Source organism: Penicillium expansum, assembly GCF_000769745.1.
Source record: "Penicillium expansum strain MD-8 chromosome Unknown contig274, whole genome shotgun sequence".
In the NCBI taxonomy this organism is placed as follows: Eukaryota; Fungi; Ascomycota; class Eurotiomycetes; order Eurotiales; family Aspergillaceae; genus Penicillium; species Penicillium expansum.
In genome coordinates, this window is record NW_015971415.1 from 1419 (window position 1) to 21592 (window position 20174).

At 50.4% G+C, this 20174-nt stretch overlaps 6 protein-coding genes across 6 annotated transcripts; 3 read left to right on the forward strand and 3 right to left on the reverse strand.

Annotated features, from left to right (window-relative positions):
• Positions 1–1207: 1207 nt before the first annotated feature.
• On the forward strand, positions 1208–2482 carry PEX2_081840 (uncharacterized protein; the record flags this gene model as incomplete). The annotated part of the gene is made up of 1 exon (XM_016745454.1): positions 1208–2482. The coding sequence occupies one exon, from the start codon at positions 1208–1210 to the stop codon at positions 2480–2482; it is 1275 nt and encodes a 424-aa protein (XP_016595382.1).
• Positions 2483–3258: 776 nt separating this feature from the next.
• Positions 3259–4277, forward strand: PEX2_081850 (Short-chain dehydrogenase/reductase SDR; the record flags this gene model as incomplete). The annotated part of the gene is made up of 2 exons (XM_016745455.1): positions 3259–3328; positions 3433–4277. 2 exons carry the CDS (start codon positions 3259–3261, stop codon positions 4275–4277), a joined length of 915 nt encoding a protein of 304 aa, XP_016595383.1.
• A 208-nt stretch (positions 4278–4485) lies between these two features.
• PEX2_081860 (cytochrome P450) lies at positions 4486–6248 on the reverse strand (the record flags this gene model as incomplete). Its single annotated transcript, XM_016745456.1, has 2 exons — positions 4486–5170; positions 5260–6248. The coding sequence occupies 2 exons, from the start codon at positions 6246–6248 to the stop codon at positions 4486–4488; spliced, it is 1674 nt and encodes a 557-aa protein (XP_016595384.1).
• Positions 6249–6599: 351 nt separating this feature from the next.
• On the forward strand, positions 6600–7757 carry PEX2_081870 (Terpenoid synthase; the record flags this gene model as incomplete). Its single annotated transcript, XM_016745457.1, has 3 exons — positions 6600–6906; positions 6991–7264; positions 7343–7757. 3 exons carry the CDS (start codon positions 6600–6602, stop codon positions 7755–7757), a joined length of 996 nt encoding a protein of 331 aa, XP_016595385.1.
• A 473-nt stretch (positions 7758–8230) lies between these two features.
• On the reverse strand, positions 8231–17284 carry PEX2_081880 (uncharacterized protein; the record flags this gene model as incomplete). The annotated part of the gene is made up of 6 exons (XM_016745458.1): positions 8231–9829; positions 9872–12287; positions 12335–14325; positions 14818–15173; positions 15234–16550; positions 16900–17284. 6 exons carry the CDS (start codon positions 17282–17284, stop codon positions 8231–8233), a joined length of 8064 nt encoding a protein of 2687 aa, XP_016595386.1.
• A 1899-nt stretch (positions 17285–19183) lies between these two features.
• On the reverse strand, positions 19184–20054 carry PEX2_081890 (ribonuclease H family protein; the record flags this gene model as incomplete). The annotated part of the gene is made up of 2 exons (XM_016745459.1): positions 19184–19964; positions 20014–20054. 2 exons carry the CDS (start codon positions 20052–20054, stop codon positions 19184–19186), a joined length of 822 nt encoding a protein of 273 aa, XP_016595387.1.
• Positions 20055–20174: the final 120 nt, after the last annotated feature.

Consider the following 20174-nt stretch of genomic DNA (forward strand, 5'->3'; position numbering starts at 1 on the left):
GACGGAGTAAGAAAAAAGAAAAGAAAAACAGGGGTTCATTTTATTCATCAGCCCATATACATCTGACCTACTCCGTACATGTAGGTAACTTGGACTGATTTGGACTGATAATCACGCATGAAAGAGCGCTAACGAAATTCATTAAGCGATTTGGATCGGGGCGATATCCGTCCGATTGATCCCTGCATTTTGATCGGGACCAAACCCAATTCACCTGGGCACGCCCCCGAATTACGCCGGACTGTCAAATCAGCATGTATTGGCATATTTTGGGACAACCTCGTTGTGCACCGGGGGCTATTGGGCTTGATTGTGGCAAGAAAACTATTCGTGGTATCTCTTGTTGATCCCAGTATGCAACCGTGTCCTCTAGTGAGGGATGGTTTGGGATGGTCGAGGGATAGTCAAATGATTGGGGGGACTGCGATAGATTGCAGCCCCTCAGAGCACAACTTTCTACTAAGTATACACCATTTAGCTCTCTCTCTCTCTCTCTCTCTCTCTCTCTCTCTCTCTCTCTCNCTCCGTACCCTATATCAAGCACGACTGTCTCGCCCGCACAATTCTCTTATCCTTTGAGTCATAGGATTGGCTAAACAATCATGCATGTAAGCTCGTGGCGTGAATAATAGCATATTCAGCTACGGGGATAGCCCGATTTCCCGCATGGAAATCAATGCTTTTTAGGTGTAATATTCATTTTTTTTGTCTACGGATTTACGCAGCGAAGGTTAACCGGGATGCTTCTCTCCGAGATAAACGACAGAATTGAAAACGGGGACGTCCCTATATGTTGTTTCAATTCCTCGGCTTGCTGTGTGATTTCCTTTGTGCTGATTTTGCCAATTCTTCCATTCACATAGACTGCTTCCCAATAAAGAGGATGTTTGGTACCCTACGATACGAAGCGGCGGATAAAGCTGGAGAGTTTTTAGAGCATGGAGTAGGAACCACTGGGGTCCCACTGAGCCGCTTCCAGCATATGGCCTGCGATAATTGCCGTGTAAAAAAGGTGAACGCGTGCCTAGCTGTCCCCTGTGCTTTAAAATGCATTCTCTGACGTGACAAACAGATCCGGTGCAGTGGGAAGCGCTCGGGGTGTTACAGATGCACCACATTAAACGTGCCGTGTACCTATTCCGGTCCTAGCCCTCGCAAACGACTCTGTAAGAAAGGATCTCCTTGCTACGAATCCAACGAACTCGATATGGACAATGAGTTGTCCAGTGACTCCTCCAGTGCGAGCGCAGAAATGAAGCCAGGTGACCACTCCCAAACATTCTGTCCTCCGTCGCTCAACTCGTCCACGCTGTTCGAGAATACCAGTGGCAGTGGCAGCTTTCATACAACTCAACTAAGTGGTCCTGCAATCCAAAGGGACTACGACCCAATTTTCTTCAACAGTTTCGACTGGCATTTGAGCGAGCAGGACAGTCGTGGGGGGTCGCCACCTTCCATGTCGATGCCCACTGATATCCATATTTCACAAGACATGAACAATTCCCCCTCAACGGTCGGTTTTGGGAATGTGTCATCCCAGCCAAAGGGCAACTTGGTTCACAACAAAAAGGCCAGCCACGGTGTACCTCTTATGCGTTCTTCGGGTGTGGTCGACGGTTCTTGGGTTCCCAATTCCATTATTCACACCTCGACAGTCCCAGCGCCCACTCCCAACGGCAAACCCTGGCCAACTCACACAGTGGAGTCAACCGCCTCCTTCATGACGCCATCTTCGGCCTCAATCCCTCAAGATCCGAAACCAGTAGTAGTCCCCCAAGATAGATCCAAATGCTCTTGCCTTACCACTGCTGTGTTCCTCCTCGATGAACTCGAGGACTCCAGTGACCCTGGTATGCACGAGGAGAGGAAGCAGCTCGACTCCCATCTGAGCTCCTTCCGCGAGATTTTGTCACAATGCGAGAGCATGTTGCAATGTCTCCAGTGCCGTCACCGACCCGAGAACATGACCGTCCTAAATCTTGTTTTAGAGCGCCAGACGAGCCTCTCCGACGGCATTGTTAACGCCTATCTTACCTTGACCTCATCGGCAGCGGCAGCAGCAGCGAGTGACAGCACCGCCCTCACAAGGGAAAAGCATGTCGTCACACAATCTACCTTGGCACCGGCGGAAAAAGCAAGAATCACATCAAAAGCAACAGAACCCCCTACCCCCGTCACCACTGTGGCATCACCAACGCCAGAGCGCCCGGAAATGTTACTGGGAGATTACAGCATCGCCGAATCGGAGTGGACGACTATGGTGCGCGTATTAATCCTGACCCAGCTGCTGGCCTTCGATCGTCTCGTCGCGCAGATGATGCGAATCCCTTCCTTAGCACAGCGAGATTCCCAAATGAAACGGCTGCGTGCTTCAGAGTTGCGGAATCAGCGGCTCAAGCGACAGCTCTGGCCCGACTTATCAGAGTCGAGTCCTCTATCAGATTTGGAGTTCCATTTCATATCATCATCCCGACTAGATTAGATAAAGTTATGAATTTTTCTTCGAGAAAAAGGAGGAAGAAGAAGAATCACTCATCACAACCTGACAAGATGCAGGTTTCTCGGGCCTTCTTACAGTCTTTAGTCAAGGCAAAATATATATCGGTGGCGACACTGTTAACTAATTTTGTTTACTTTGGTTTAAAAACCCCTGTCTATAAGAAAAAGGTGACGGTTAATTGTCGGTGAATACCGCATTGTGAAAGGTAGGGGTCTAATTAATGGTCTTCAAGGCTTATATTTCTGTATCCTCTCTTTTCCTTACAATTTGCATAGATCTGCCGATTACAGAACATAAATTACCAAGAATTGTATGATTTGTAAATCCTATAGTATACCGGGCTTTATTGGGCCGATTTTTATAATATTGTTCCCTTCTGGGTTTAGTTCCTGTACTGCTCTTGGAGTGCTCCGGGGAGTACAAATGAAGTGTTGGATTAGGAATTGCATACTGCGCTAATGCAAGATTTGTGCTGATTGGCTCTCGATGGCCCATCTGTAAGTTGCGGCCCCTCCCGAGGTCAAGTGAGTGAAGTCTGTAACAAAGAAATAAAATCAAGTGAGAAATAACTGATACATTAACTGATTCTACTATTGTTCCGTCCCCGGTTGCCTTCCTTGTTCCTCCTAAAATCGGGCCGACTATTCGTCCATACCTACCTCCTTAAGCATCAGCTTTCCTCTTTTCTAACTAGTCAATTATCAACAACACTAATCTTGTGATATCACTGAATCTCATCTTACCTTCCAACAAATACCATGCCGACAATTACCTACAACCCAGACAGTATCCCCGATTTGTCTGGAAAGGTCATTCTCATTACTGGCGGTGAGTACTACTACACCACTATCTGAAAGCTCCGATCCCTCCATTTAGTCCTTATATATAATGAATCATGAGCTGATGTCTGTCTTCATTATGTCCTCTGCCAGGTACCGGAGGTCTTGGAGCCGAAAGCGCACGGCGACTGGCGCAAAAATCGCCAGCGCACATCTACATTAGTGGTCGGAAGGCCGCTAGCGCGGATGCAGTCATTCAACAAATCCGACAATCCGGCAGCAAGACGCCAGTCACCTTCCTTCCCTGCGACCTAGCCTCCTTGGCCTCAGTGAAGCAAGCCGCAGAGTCGTTTCTGGCCCAGGAGTCCCGCCTGGACATTCTGATGTGCAACGCGGGCATTATGGCCACGCCACCGGGGCTAACAGCGGACGGATACGAGATCCAATTCGGCACCAACCATCTCGGCCACGCGCTGCTGATCCGCAAGCTGCTGTCACTCCTCCAAACGTCAGCAGAAGCAGCGGACGTTCGTATCATCCTACTCACCTCATTGGGATTCAAGATGCACCCGGGTGGAGGAATCGTCTTCGACGCGGTGCGCACCAAGCAGGAGTTTAGCGCCTTTGGCGGATGGATCCGCTACGGCCAGAGCAAGTTGGCAAACCTGCTGTACGCGCGTGAGCTCGCACGTCGGTACCCGACCATTACGAGTATCTCCGTCACGCCAGGAGTCGTGAATACCGGGCTAGTCGAGAACCTAGGCCGCTTCAACCGCGCCTTCGTCTGGGTCACCAACTTGGGTCAACTGATGAAGCCGGAGGAAGGTGCCTATAATCAGCTCTGGGCTTCGACCATCGCCAAGCACACCCTACAGAATGGCCAGTTCTATGAGCCGGTCGGGGTACTCTCTAACAAACTAGACAAGGCATCCCAGGATGCGGCGTTAGCTAAGCGGTTGTGGGATTGGACTGAAGAGGCATTGCAGGCATACCTGTGAAATCAGAAATACATAGAAACAATCTATCTCACTCTCTTCGGTGGTCTTCCATACGGCATGCCGATTTGGTTTCAAGATGAATTCTAAAGTATCAAACATGTTCATACCATGTACTACGCTTTACATATTAGGTGAAAGCAAAAGAGTCTTATCTTATGCGCGGGCGTGCGCTATAGAATAGCTTTCAGGGGCTATCTGTCTAGATACTTCACCGGCGCCGCCGCCGAATACGAAACGGAATAGGCTCAGCTGGAGGCATTGCGCCCACCCCATAGAATCGGCGGTCCGGACGCGGCAGCCAACCCTTGGGTCGGTCAACCACCTCCAGCTCGTAATAGGACTGAAAAATGGCGACACTACCCAGGATCTCCTGTTTTGCGAAATGCCGTCCAGGACACATAAACCCACCACCGCCGTAGGGGATCCATGCGCCTGATAGCCCGTCGAGGGAAAACTGCTCCTTGCCCCCCTCATCTTGTACCAGGAAGCGTTCCGCCCAAAACTGATCCAGGGGGTATCGTCCGTCCTGCATGCGCCGCGGGCCCCAGGCCTCGTCATCATAGGCTGCATGCTGCGTGCTCATCACAATGAACTGTCCGCGCTTCAGGCGCCACGGGCCAAGCTGAGCCTCGGTATGCACGGGGGTTCGATTTAGCAGGAGGGCTATGCGCATCCGCAGAACTTCGGCGTAGACCGATTGAAGACGTGGTGAGTTGACCAGGGTTGTGATATCAAATTCAGTCTGCTGGCTGGTGGTGGTGCTCGAGAGGGATGTAGGGAATGGTTGAACCATGGCACGATCAAATTCCGGCTTTAGTCGCTGATGGAGATCGGGGTCAGCATAGATGTGGAGAAGAACCCAGATGGCACTAAGTATGGCATTGGCATTTGCGCTGCAGATGATGACAGTCCGGGATAAAGATTAGCATGATGGGAATTCCCCAAAGAATTCAGAAAGGAAGAGAGAAAAAGAACTACCTACGCTACAAGTAGGGCGACATCCTCCGCTGCCAAGGCATCTTCATCCATCCAGCCACTGTCCTGCCCGAACTGCTGTCGAACCTTGAGCCAGGTTGAGCCCCAATACTTATCCCAGTCAGGGTCATCTGGCCCGTTTTGGCGGTAATCAGAGTGGGCGCGGGCAAAGCGATGCCAAGTCTTGACAGCCGTGAAGACTCGATCCCGAGCAGCATAAGCCCCGGGGATCATCCAGCGCGGCAGTCCCATCGTGAGTGTCGGAATAGCATCCATATAATGCCAAAAGTCCTGCTCAAAGCCCGGAGTCAGCAAGGTGAGGTAGGGTCCGAACAAGGCGTGCACAGCGGCGTGGAAGATGCGACTCTTCCAGAAGGTGTAGAGATCCGGCAGCTGGACCCAATCGTCGTCGGGACCGATGGCGGCATCGCGGTGTAGCTCCCTGCTGAGAACACGCGTGAACCGCTCTGTCATATGGCGGAGAGCATCGCCCGTGAGGAATCGGTGAGCGGACTTGTGCTGATGGTAGTAGATGCGATGCTCCGGAGCCACATGAGTGTTCGGCAAGGGAGTCGGGGCAATCCCCGAATCATCCTGGCGGTACAACGGCATAGTGCCGGGTGGGGTACCGAACATATTCTCCATGACCAGAGCGATGAAAGGCTTGGGAGACAGATTGCGGGGGGAGCGTAGGAGGTTGTTGATCGCCTCGGAGCCCGCCACGAAATACCCTCGTATGGGACCCAGCACAATCTCCACGGGATATCGGTCGCCATATCGTTGTTGCAGTCCATCCACAAACGCCCCTGGATCTTGAATGAATGGGATCGAGTGGCCTAGGAATGGAATCCAATAAGGATACACCGGGGGGTTGCGGCTGGGAGACTTTGACCACCAGTGCACCCATTGCAGTGAGTTCAGCGTCAGGAAAATACGCCAGCATGATACTAGAACGATGATGCCTCCATACACCCAGGCAGACCAAAGCTGGATCATAATTTAAGTTTGGCCTGCTTTTTTGTGCGTTTGATTCAAGGGGGCTGGACACCTTCAACTGTTTGCTATAGTGATATCTATAGCTTTTCCCTTTCCCTTTCCCGTTCCCTCCAGGGGAGATGCTGAGGCATGTCTCTATCTCGGCTGACTCGTTTAGGCAATCCTCCAGAATTTCAAGGGTATCAGGGTTCTGCTCCCGATGGAGATGGTCGGAAATAGGCAATTCCCCGAAACAAGCCGTACATAGAGGGCAGTCAGTATTCTTACCTGTGAGAAAGCCAAGGTCTCAACTGTCATTGATCCATTTGTTTGTAATTTGCCCCAATTCCCCCCTGTATTCGTTCTCGTGTGATGACAAGGATGAAGAACTCCTCGTCCAACGTCACTAGCGCCTCAGGCTCAGGCTCAGGCTCAGGGGGCTTCGTGCAGCCCCTACCAGCGTCCCTCCTCCAGCCAATATGTCACCCTCGAGTGACAGAGGTGACAAGCGAAGTGAACGACTATTTTCTCACCCATTGGGACTTCCCTTCCGAGAAATTACGCAAGAAGTTCGTTGCTGCCGACTTTCCAGGGGTCACCTGCCTTTACTTCCCGAATGCGTTGGATGACCGCATTAGCTTTGCCTGCCGCCTTCTGACGGTTTTGTTCCTCATTGATGGTTAGTGCCCCCCCCCCTCCCAGTGGAAGAAGATAAGAACCAAAATAAAAATGAGAAATGGTTTCTAACTGAATGCTGATACAGACCTGCTTGAATTCATGTCCCTCGAGCAAGGATCGGCCTATAATGAGAAGCTTATCCCAATTTCCCGTGGCGATGTTCTCCCAGACCGTTCCGTGCCCGTGGAGTATATCACGTACGATTTGTGGGAGAGCATGCGTGGTCATGATCGTTCGATGGCAAATGAGATTCTCGAGCCGGTCTTTGTTTTCATGCGCGCCCAGACTGACCGTACTCGTATCCGACCTATGGGGCTGGGTTCTTACCTGGAATACCGTGAGCGCGATGTGGGGAAAGCGTAAGTTACGAGTTCTTTTCGTGTTTTGCTAGCTTTCTCTCTATCTCTGACACTCAAGTTCTCTTATTCTGCCTTTAGCCTATTGGCCGCCCTGATGCGTTTCTCAATGGCCTTACATGTCAGCCCCGTTGAGTTGACTATACTGGGAGAGATTGATGTCAATTGCTCCAAGCATTTGTCGGTCATCAATGATGTCTACAGCTACGAGAAAGAACTTCGTGCGTCCAAGACCGCTCACGCCGAGGGAGGAGCTCTGTGCACCTCCGTGCGCATTCTAGCCGATGAGATGGCCATTTCCATCGAGGCCGCCAAGCGTGTGCTGGTCTTCATGTGTCGTGAATGGGAGCTTCGCCACCAGGTCTTGGTGGAAGAACTGCGTGCCGATGGGCGTCAGTCAGCCTCGCTGACAGCGTATGTTAAAGGTCTCGAGTTCCAGATGAGTGGTAACGAGGAGTGGAGTAAGACCACTTTACGATATAACAATGTGGTCTAGGAGTTCTAGTCTGTGCTCGTGTTAATCAATCAATCAATCAAAGTTGATTTAACATGTTGCAGTCAATCAATCAATCAATCAAAGTTCAATTAACCTGTTGCAGTCTAACTAGTTGCGTATGACTATGCAGGCGCTTCTTCCAACTGAAGCAAGAACTCGAGTCCCAACGCCGAATCCCAGAGGAGTACAGATGGTGAGCAAAAAGAGCGTGGAATCAGCCCATTCCTGTGACCCGTAAATCCCGTAAATCCAAACCCATACCCAATCCCATACATAAGAAATTATTAAATGATTGCCGTGGAGTGCACCCTCCACCTTCCAACTCCCACATCCCACTTCTCGCTCTCACTTCTCACTCTGTCTCCTCCCTGCCTCAGTTTCAATTGGTGGTGGTGTTCTTGGTGGCCAGTTCATCGGCATGGTTGTCATCCCTGGCTGAGTTTCTCGTTCCACAGCTTCACTTTCGTCATTGGCTAATACCCATCGTCTTCCACACCTAGATCCATTGCCGCAACGCCTACCGGTTCGTCGTCGTCGTCATCCTCGATCCCAACATGTTGAAACTGCTGGAGAAGACCTGTCTGGTGCATGAATTTGACCACGTAGCGGGTGGCCTGCGGGTTCGAAATGATCTTGTCATAATCCATCTCGATGCCGAGATCATACAACTGGTCCCATAATTTCGTGCGCGGGAAGATATACCGCGGGCACTGCATCAGGATGTGTTTTGGTGTCTGCGAGCCCTCGTCGCATGGACACCGGTCGGACTCTGCCGCCTTGATCTTGAACAAGAAGTGACGCAGTCCGATCCGCATCGTGCGCATCTGAATCAGGATTGCACACTGCGGCTTCGCCAGTCCTTCGTACAGTCGGAGCGTCTTCTTGTTCGGCGCTTGCACCAAGCGTTTTGTCGGTGCGGAGGTTGTCTCGCGCTCCCACTGCCGCTCCCATCGCTCTCTGATTCGCTGGTGTACCGCTCTCTTAGCAGCTGCGGCGAGGCGGATAATCGGTTCTCCCGTCCCGGTCGCAACTCCCATCCCCGCACCGAGAAGTGCTGCACCTCGCGCTTCGCAGTCGGCATATTCATTACCGTCCACACCAACATGTGCGGGGATCCACCTAATGGTGACATTCGTTAGTTTTTGAGGGTTTTGCGACCGGATAGCTCGTACGTGGTCGTATATCAGTCCAAGCACGTACTGGCCAGACGGCCGCTGTGGGTTTTGGACTGCCTGGATGGCAGCCTGGCTGTCAGAGAAAATGGTCACTTCTCGAGCCTGTTCTTTCCTGGTTTTTGCAAGAGCCATTTCAATGCCGTGGAGCTCGGCGACGTATACTGTGGACTGGGAATCAGTCCCAAGGTATCGTCTTTGCGAGCTGACTCCTTGTTGGAGACTGATCATTGATGCGCCGATGTGTCCTGCAAGTCCGCTCCCGTCTGTGAAAAGTATTGAATCCCGCTCCAGTTGGTCACAGAGGATATCTTCATATAGGGTATCATGAGTTTTCAGTGCGGCTTCCTGATTCTCAATATAGCATGGGAGTGGTGCCTCCCATGGAGCAAGCACGAATGCTTGTTTTTCCTCCCATTTTTCTCCTATTTGTAGTCGTAAAGGCTTCTTCTGTGAGATTGCCTCGGTCGGAGACCATCCTCCGAGTCTCCTTTGTGTTGGTTTCCTGGTATTTGTCGCTTTTGCGACTGTTGGGCATGCCCGCTGCGGGCCGGTAAGGATCCGGATGGCGGTTTCTTCGACGACTTGCTGTAGTCGTAATTTGATTGGAAGGAGAAACAGTTCTGTGTCGAGCGCTGCCCCTGCTGTTCCGCGGAAGGCTCCGCTGATCAGGATTGCTGCGCGTTTCTGTATTTTTGTGAGTTCGTTGGTGAGCTTGTCGAGGTCGCCTCTTGGCATTGACCTGGCAGCCGGACAGTACCACGCAGACAGTCCCCATAGCATCTGTGGAATGATGACTGCCTGGTATACCTTCCGCATTGCGATCAGTGATGATCCCCAAGTGGAACCTGAGATCCCGCGGAGCGCTTCCAAACTGCCAGCTCCCTTTGCAAGCATCTTCTTCCGGTGTATTGTAAAATTGAGGTGTTTGTCAAGCTATACCCCAAGGTATTTGGCTGTATCGGTTGGTGTAAGAGTTGTTGGTGTGTCGCCCGGTATTGTAACCGGCATACCGTCATGACCCGACGGGTCATCTGGTATCTCCCAGATGTCTGTCACCTGGGCCGGTTGTGTTATATCGAGTTTGATTTTTGGGTTGGCGAAGTGTATTAGTTCGAACTTGTCGGGTGCGAATTTCGCGGCATGTTTCTTGGCCCAAGAGCTTGCCCTTTGCAGGGCTTTCTCCAGCACCTGGACGTTCTCTTCATAGCTTTTTGAGACTGCAAGAATGCATACATCATCCACCCAGCCGTATGCCTCGCTCTCCCCATAGTGTAGCCCCCGTAGTGTACAGGCGCGTACCAGTGGAGCGTTAAAAAGGAGGAATAGGATTGGTGAGATTGGAGAGCCTTGTGGTATGCCGGTTGGTGTAGGAAATGCCTCGCTGAGATGGCCATTTGGCAGCTTGATTCGTGTACTCCGACCTGTGAGAAGGGACTGTACCCAGGCGGCGAGCGCCCCCAGTCCTAGCTGCCGCATATTGAAAAGTAGCCTCTCGTGAGAGACCATATCGTACGCGCCAGCTACATCCAGGAGTAACATACTTGCCTTCTTACCTTCTCCCCACGCCTGGTGTACCCGTCCAAGGATCAGCTGGATCGCATGATCAACAGAGATCCCTTTCCTTCCTCCGAGATGAGTATCCGGGAGCAGTTTGTGTTCCTCCACGAGCCACGCAATCCGGGTTGCGACGATCGATTCGAGGATCTTGCCGAGTGTATTGAGTAATGCGACTGGTCGGTATGACTTTGGGACTCGGTAGTCTCGTGGTCCTGCCTTCCGTAATGTGACTGTAATAGAGGTTTGGAAGTGTCTGGGGTTGTGACCGAGTCGTATGCATACGTCGAAAATGGCAGCAAGTAGCGGAATAAATCTCGCCTCCGATCGTGAGCCTTGCTCAGCCAGTATCCTCCATACCTTGTTCGGCAGGGTATCGTATCCTGGTGCCTTGTTTGGCGGCGCTCTCTTGATCGCCGCTTTTACCTCGGTGGTGGTGACTGGGGGGAGTTGGAACTGCTCTCTCTGGCTGGTGCCTCGTTGTATGTCGGAGAGGTCGGCAGCTGGTGGCTGCGGAAAGAACACTTCACGGAGGAGGTTGGCTTTCTCTGTGTCGCTTTCTGCAGTCCCCCCTCCGGCGGCCTTCAGTACTGGCATCGTACTGCCTTGCTGCTGACCTCTATTCCTGGCCCATTTCGCTACTCTCCACAGTCCTTGTGGGCCTTGGTCAACTGCCTCCTCGATGAAACTCCTAAAGCCTCGTCGGAGAGCAGCCTTGATCACCCTTCCCTTCTGATTCCTTGCCAGTTTGTATACCTGCCAGTCCTCCTCACTGTGTGTTGCAAGATACTGACGATACATGCGGCGGGAGTGTTTGACTGACTCGCCGCAATGCTTCGTCCAGGAAGGGTTCGCCTGCGGGCTGGGATGTGCCCACGGAGTTGATTCCTGTACGCCACGTTGTACGATCTCGACCAGATGGTTTACTGCGGCGTCAATTTGAGGGGGGGTTGTCAGTTGTGGCGGTGTTGGCAGGTTGTCTGCTACAAAGAGGTCGAATTTCTCGGCATCCATGGCCTTCCAGAGCCGTCTCTTCGTCTCCACGGCTGGTGCTATACCTACGTCAAGCAGCGCGCGGATCGGGAGGTGGTCGGAGTCTGCGTGGCAGTCTAAGGCCAGCTCGCATACTACCAGTCTCTCCGTGAGAGCCGGCGTGCCGAATACTAGGTCGATTGTCGTCTGTTCCCCGTTTTGATCTCTCGTGATCGTTCCAGGCTCCAGCCAGAGATCCAGGTCAGCCTCGTCGCACAGCTCGATTAGCTTGTCGGAGCCTGAGTCCTGTGTGGCCTGGATCCCACCCCACGCAGGGTGGTGTAGGTTGAAATCACCAACGATCACAATATGTTTCCGGGTATCGTGCAGCAGGCTGCCGAGAAGGTCTACCGTACCGGTAGTACCGCATTCGTTATATATATTGAAGAAACAGATCTCTCCTGCTCCCGTTTGGAACCTCACTTCCTGGCAGAACTCACTATGCGCGTGGTGGGTCCAGTTGGTACCGATTCTCTTGGAGATATATATACACACTCTCGCTCTCGCCCCAGTCTCTGTACTGGACGGGAAGAGCAGTTCGTGCGTCTGTTTCAATGGGTGGTATGTGGTATCGTTGTATGGGTTTTCCCACGGTTCTTGTACCGCAATAACGTCCGCCTGGACGACCCCTGGTTTTGCCAGGAAGTCCGCCATGACGACGTCTCTTGACCGGTGCGTGTTGTATTGGATGATGGTGAGTGGTGTATTATTCATTGGATCTTGGATGTTGTTTCGGTGTGTTTCTTGGTGAATTGGCGGGTTCTTCTCTCTTCCTGGAGATCTGTCCTATTGGTGAACCTGACTGACGAGACTGACTTGGTAAAGCTGACTTGGTCGTCAAGTGTGCGCTTGTTCTTGCCCCGCGGGCCTGGCGTACGCACTGTGTTGTATCTTGGTATACTGGTTTGGAAGATGGTGTCCTGCTTGCCAGCCCTCTGCTTGCCGGTTGGCGCGCGCTTGTTTCCGCTGATCTGTGAGAGTACAGATGGTTGGTACTCGCTTGCTGATGCCGCCGGCGCCGATGACGATGGTGGGTCTGGTAGGATCACATCCTGATCGGTGACGATGTATGTGTCGTCCCTTGCCCGTTTCGGCGTTGTGCCTGAGCTTGCCTCGCTTGCCTCAAGCACTGACCTGAGCAGTCCTTTGCTCCTGGTTGTGGCCGATGATGTCGTTGACGCCCGGCTGGGTGCCCTGCGTCTTGGTGGCTCAGAGCGTGTTCCTGCCGGCAGCGGCGCATGTATCGACTGGCTGAGCCCCCTTGGCCTCTGTGTCGACTGGCGGATTGATTCACCAATCGCGCCGGCCTCGGCCTCCCCCACTGTGAAACCGGCCATCTCTGTATCCTCTGGTTCCGGCTCGCTTGCTAGTTGGCCTGAGCTTGCCGGTTGGCCTGAGCTTGGTTCGTTTGATGGCTGTGAGGCCGTTTCAGCTCTGTTTCCGGAGCCTCCTTCCGTGGAGGCCCCCTTTGCAGAGCTTTCCTTCGTGGAGCTCTTCTCTGTAGAGCTCTTCTTTGTAGAGCTCTCTCTGGTGGAAGTCCTGGAGCCGCTACCTCCAGAGCTTCCGGATCCTACTGATGTGGCAGCCGGCGTCACCTGCCTGGTCTCCCCGATTGAGAGGTATGCCGGCACCCGGTGGTACCGTTCTCTCGCCTGGGCGAGAGCCTGTACCCTCTCAATCTCGTTGATGAAGTCGGGGCACCGCTTCGACCATCCGTTGTGTGCGCCCCCGCAGTTGGCGCACTTACGTTCACTGAGTGTTGCGTCCCTTTTGCGCTGGCAGTCTCGAGAGTGATGCTTTTCAGCGCAAAAGACACACCTTGTTTCGTTGGAACAGGTGTTTCCTATGTGTCCAAATTTCTGGCAGTTGTGGCATTGGCGAATGCGCGCAGCCCGGTCGTACAGGACCGTGGTAAGCATCTCCGAGTCCCAGAGTGTTCCATTATTAATTGATTTGTTCGCAGTATGCGGTGATGAGAATTCCACGATCAGCGAACCAGATTTCTTCCCCTCCGAGAGGACCCGCCACGAGATCTGCGTGATCTCTGCCTCGTCTCCCCAGTGGAATAGGTTCTCGGTAGGCAGCTGCTTACAGATTGCCTGTTTCCGGCCCGGCTCAGTGAGTCCTGCCGCCGAATTAATCCTAAGCGAACGTACATTCACGTCGTGAATGACAACCCCCCAGCTCGGCAGCCGCACCTCCGATCCCTTCCATAAATGTTTCACCCAAGTAAGCCGATGGCACCGCATAATCTCCGCCTCCTTCGCAGTACGCAGGCTGAGCGAGAGATCACCGGATTTCAGTTGTCTGGCCGCGACAAACTTGGCCGATGCGACTGTGAGCCCGTCCGTGGCCTTTGCCGCCTTCACGCGCGCTTTCTCAGCAACCTTCGTGATTTCGGCTGGGGTTCGGGTACGGAACAATTTAATGCCATCGGAATCACCCAATTTGACAATAAGCTGGCGGTCCTGGATGAGATCGGAGGGGGTTGCGGGGCTGGTCGATGCCGATCCATGGCTCGACAGGAAGTGAGTCGGCGGCGGCGCGCTTTTGATCGCATCGACGTACGAGCGGATCCTGTTCGATCCACTGGGATTCATATTGGCGTTGGATGAGGCAATTCTTACCGCATGAATGTCTTGTTTGATCTGGCTGGTTTCCTGGCGCAGCTGTTCAAATTGTTGTTTCCAGTCCTGGCCGATCGGGTTCTTGATGAGGTCGGCAGTGAGCTCCTGAATCGATTTCAGGTAGTCCACTACCTGCCTCGGGACTTTAATAGAGTTGTTACCACTAATGTGATTCAGCAGCTGGTGTGCGTCGTAATTTGCATCCAATATGCGCTCATTGGTGTTGGTTAGACTTCGGCACAACCCACTCTAACCCGGACCCAACCCAACCCAACCCAACCCAAAATGGGTTTTGGGTCCATTGCTTCGACCCAACGATGGGTTTTGGGTTATAGCTCATAACCCAAAACCCATTGGGTAACCCATTGGGGCCCCAATATAGTGTAAACCAGACAAACAGACTTCTAGCGTGTAACTGCATAATTAATGCATTTTTTGCTTGTAATATTGAGTATTTTACTTACAGCGCTCTTCTAGAAAAAATGGAGAATAAATCAAATAATTGAACCAGGATGTATTTCTCTAATATTGCTCAAAATCCTTATCTGCCCTGCTCTTACGCTTCCTCCCTGAGGCCCGTCTCTGAGTTGCAGTCTCTGGTAACTCTGGCTCTGTCACCTCTATATCTATATCTATTAAATGAGGAGATGTCTCTCGCAGTCTATTATCTACTCCTTCTTCCTCTTCATTATCACTAATCAGGTCAAGCTCAGCATCCTCTGTATATTCATCGTTCTGCTCCTTCGCTGACTCAATCTCAGCTAGTGTAAAGAACTGCTCAAGCTGCTTTGCCTCAGAATCCTTAATATTGAATCTTGTTGCACATAGAAACAACATAAGCTCCTCGATTGTTTCGGACTTCAGACGACCACGGCGGTAGTGACAAACATCCCGAGCAGTATTGAAGAGCCGTTCGACACCAGCACCAGTTGCTGGAATAGAGAGAATATCGCGAGCAAGTAACGCAATCGCAGGGAAACGAGATTGGTTCTCCCGCCAGAATTGAAGAGGTTCAATATCAATTAGATCTAGTAGTATAAATATATTAGTATTATCCTGTATAGGGAAGAAATAGATCATAAACATACCACTATCGAGATATTGAGTCATCTCATCACCAGCTGGTTTTGCGGATATCTTGTTACTCTTTAGCATCATGTTCAGCCTAGAACTAGATGATGCTATTGTTGGAGTATTAGTCGATCCTTGATTCATTGTAAGGCGCTCTTGATACGGAATCAATAATTCCTGGAATGATTTCCGGTAGGTATCACGCCAGTGAGGCTCCCAATTATCAGATAGAAAGAACTGAAATCTGCTGTCAGGTGCCAGCATTGTCCCAACTGCATAGATATGTCCTTTAAGATTGTCGGTTTGAGAGTAGTACTCATCAAGTTTCAAGCGACCAGCTATGAGTGCTTTGAGCATGTCTGATTTCCATGGAACACGCTTGCGTTTGAGCAGCGCCTCTGCTTCAAAAAAGTGATCAAAGAGGGCATTGTAAATCTTAAAGACAAGATGTGTGGTGACCTCCTTTGTCTTCGAGAGCTCTGTTGTGTAGTCAAAGAATGGCCGAGTGATTTGTAGAAGATAGTCAATTTGACGCCATTCTTGAGTATCAAGCAACATCTCCTCACAGTCATACTCCTCACAGAAGGGCTGGAAGAAACTACGTAGTCTCTTTGCACGACGAAGCATCAAGAAGGTAGAATTCCACCGAGTCCTCACGTCCTGGATTGGAACAAGCTGGGATCCCTTTTCTTGAAGTCGGAGAAAGGCCGCCTGGCGTTGCGGACTTGCATGGATATACACAGCAAGATAACGGACCTTGTTTAAGGTGTATGAGATCCTCCGTGTCTGGTGCTGAGCATTTGCCTTTGCTGCAGATGACTTCTGGTCAGTCCACTTTGTTTCTGCATTCTCATTTAGAGGGATGGCCTTTAAACGATCAAGGAGCTGGTTCAAACAAAGCTGGATAACATGGGCAAGACAGGGTATTCGGATTACTGTCACATCGCTAGAGAGCGCCTGCTGAATAGCCTCAACCATTGTCTTGTTGTTGGTTGCATTATCAGTTGTGACTCCAAATACCCGATCCTGGATCTTGTGCTCAACTAGAGTTTCAAGGAGTACACCACTTAGATTTAAACCGGTATGGGAGCCATAAAGTGGTTTAAATCCAAGTAGAACTTCTTGGTATACCCAGTTACTATCAACAAAATAGCCAGTGATAGCCATGAACGCCTGGTTATATGGAGAAGTCCAGCAATCTAATGCGATCGAGATTTTTGCGTCGTTGGGTAGTGTTTGGAGGATAGATTTCTGTCGTTCTATGATCACATCACGTAAACGACGACGTATTGTGGTAGCAGAGGGTATCGGAGGGAGAGATGGTGCAGAGCGGGCTAATCGGAATAGCTTGTGAAATGTTGGATGTTCGATGAGGTGGAATGGAAGTCGATTGAGGGTGAGAAATTGGAGAAGATGCTCTTCCCATGCCGATTGTGAAAAAGGAGCCTCTGGTAAGCCGTGATCCTATGTATCCAGGAGTGTTAGGGAAATCAGATAGCTAAATAAAGAGGTAAGGAGATACTACTTTTTGAAGGAACTGGGTAATTTCTCCTTTCCCTCCCTGTTGAGCTTTGCGACAGCCTGCTGTCTTTAAATGCTTTAACATTGTTGATGTACCATGATAGCCCTTTCCGCTAGGTGATGGAGAATGAGGATGCTCTAGGATCTTTGAGCAGCGCTTACACATCACCTTTGGCGCACCATCTTTGGTATAGGCAACTTGGTCGAAGTTGCTCCATATATTTGAATTGCGATTTGAATCCCAGGAAATCTTGCTTTTCTGCCCATAGTCGGTTTGTAGCCACCACTCAACCCATTCTTCATATGCCATATTGTCATAAAGCACATATGCCTTTCTCCGATCGGGGCCAACGCGAGTAAGAGAGTGTGGAATTGGTAGAAGGTTGGAGGGCCGAAGGAAGTCAGTATCAATAGCATCAAAAGGCTCAATTGTGAGCTGGCTACCAGATGGGGTTGGAACTCGAGAAGAGGGTATGAGATAGCTAAGGTTATCTGTATCCGCATCGTAAAGAGTAGGTAAAAAGTCAGAATGCTGGCTTTGGGACATTGCGACCGAAAAGGGGAATACTATAGAGGTAAGGGGGAAAGGCAGAGAGAGTATATACTTACAAGAGAAGGGTATATGAACAGTAAACACCTTAGTCCTATAGTAAAGTAGATAGATCAAAAGGTATAAGCTATAATGTTGTTTGATTGGCTATATAAGCTCTATTTAAATGGGTCTAACCTAAGAGAACCCAACAGGACCCAACAGGACCCATCAAAACCCAAGAGAACCCATTCATAACCCATCAAAACCCAAGAGAACCCATTCATAACCCATCGAAACCCAAGAGAACCCATTCATAACCCATTAAAACCCAAGAGGACCCATTCATAACCCACTCCCCCAGAAGATCCCTCAAAAATGTTTCATTTACCCTCCCAGAAGAACTTTTCTAACCGCGGTCAGAGATAATAATATATACACCTACACCCCCCTAGAAGGGCTTTTCTGACCGCGGTCAGAGATAATAATATATATATCTACCCCCCCAGAAGGGCTTTTCTGACCGCGGTCAGAAATAATGACATAAACACCTACCTCCCAGAAGTGATTTTCTGACCGCGGTCAGAAATAATAACATATACACCTACCTCCCAGAAGTGATTTTCTGACCGCGGTCAGAAATAATAACATATACACCTACCTCCCAGAAGTGATTTTCCGACCGCGGTCAGAAAACATAATTCGGAGCACATATAATAAGTTAAAAATAAGAGAAGAGAAATATAGCTTTAATATAATATCAATTGTATATAAAATCAAATAAGAATAAGATATTTCTATTTACATTTATAGTTATCCTGTAATATATACATACTCCCCTCTACCACAAATATATATTTTCAACAGTCCACAGTCAATAAAGGCTTAAATTAATAGAACACCACTATACTATGATTAATGTGAATTTTTATCAGTAATCAATATAATACAAAGCCTATTAGCTTCAAATTCAGGGTAATTACATAAATTTTCCAACTTAATATTGTGATAATGTAGCAATATTTGATGAACAAACCAGAACAGCTGTAAAAAACAGTAATTTATTTGAATGACTTAGCATTGTTATGAACGCCAAGACCTATCTTTTATGCAAAAATGGGTTCAAATGGGTTATTATTGGGTTATTGGGTTTAACCCATTGGGTTTTGGGTTGGGTTGGGTTATAGAGGGCGGAACCCAAAACCCAATGGGTTGGGTTTTGGGTCGGAGACTCCGACCCAAAATGGGTTCTGCCGAAGTCTAGTGTTGGTTGCAGATTTTTCGCGGCCCCCTGAAAGGGGCGGCCATACGCTTCCTGGCGCCACCATACTTGTTACCAGTATAAAATTGGTATCAAGAGATGGAGCCAGAAGTTACAATTAACTTGCAATTAAAATGAGAGCCGTAGCCCAAGGCGTTGTGGTACAATTTCAAAAACTAGGTTCGCGCAAAGATATGTGTTCTTGGTGCCGCTTTGCTATCAATCAATCAATCAATCAATCAAAGTTCAATTAACCTGTTGCAGTCTAACTAGTTGCGTATGACTATGCAGGCGCTTCTTCCAACTGAAGCAAGAACTCGAGTCCTAACGCCGAATCCCAGAGTACAAATGGTGAGCAAAAGAGCGTGGAATCAGCCCATTCCTGTGACCCGTAGATCCTGTAAATCCAAACCCATACCAAATCCCATACATAAGAAATTATTTAATGATTGCCTTGGAGTGCACCTTCCTCCTTCCAACTCCCACATCCCACTTCTCGCTCTCACTTCTCGCTCTCACTTCTTACTCTCACTTCTCACTCTGTCTCCTCCCTGCCTCAGTTTCGATTGGTGGTGGTGTTCTTGGTGGCCAGTTCATCGGCATGGTTGTCATCCCTGGCTGAGTTTCTCGTTCCACAGCTTCATTCTCGTCATTGGCTAATACCCATCGTCTTCCACACCTAGCTCCATTGCCGCAAGGCCTACCGGTTCGTTGTCGTCCTCGATCTCAACATGTTGAAACTGCTGGAGAAGGCCTGTTTGGTGCATGAATTTGACCACGTAGCGGGTGGCCTGCGGGTTTGAAATGATCTTGTCGTAATCCATCTCGATGCCGAGATCATACAACCGGTCCCATAATTTCGTGCGCGGGATGATGTACCGCGGGCACTGCCTCAGGATGTGTTTTGGCGTCTGCGAGCCCTCGTCGCATGGACACCGGTCGGACTCTGCCGCCTTGATCTTGAACAAGAAGTGTCTCAGTCCGATCCGCATTGTGCGCATCTGAATCAGGATTGCACACTGCGGCTTCGTCAGTCCCTCGTACAGTCGGAGTGTCTTCTTGTTCGGCGCTTGCACCAAGCGTTTTGTCGGCCCGGAAGTCTTCTCGCGCTCCCACTGCCGCTCCCATCGCTCTCTGATTCGCTGATGTACCGCTCTCTTAGCAGCTGCGGCGAGGCGGATAATCGGTTCTCCCGTCCCGCTCCCGGTCGCAACTCCCATCCCCGCACCAAGAAGCGCAGCACTTTTTGCTTCGCTATCAGCATACTCGTTACCGTTCACACCAACGTGTGCAGGGATCCACCTGACGGTGACAGTTGTTGGATTTTGAGGGTTTTGCGACCGGATAGCTCGTACGTGGTCGTATATCAGTCCAAGCACGTACTGGCCAGACGGCCGCTGTGGGTTTTGGACTGCCTGGATGGCAGCCTGGGTGCCGCTTTGCTTTGTACTTGGATGAGGCAATGTAACCCCACATATCAACGCACATGGAGATCAGCATACGCTGCCGACGAAGACGACGAGGCATGGCGTCGCGACCCGAACCTGTTTGTGTACGACCTGCCGGAGTGATGCAGCGGACAGTTCTGGCAGTACTGGTGACGCAGGTACCCGGTGACTCGGAGAACCAGGCGAAGAGAGGGGAGAT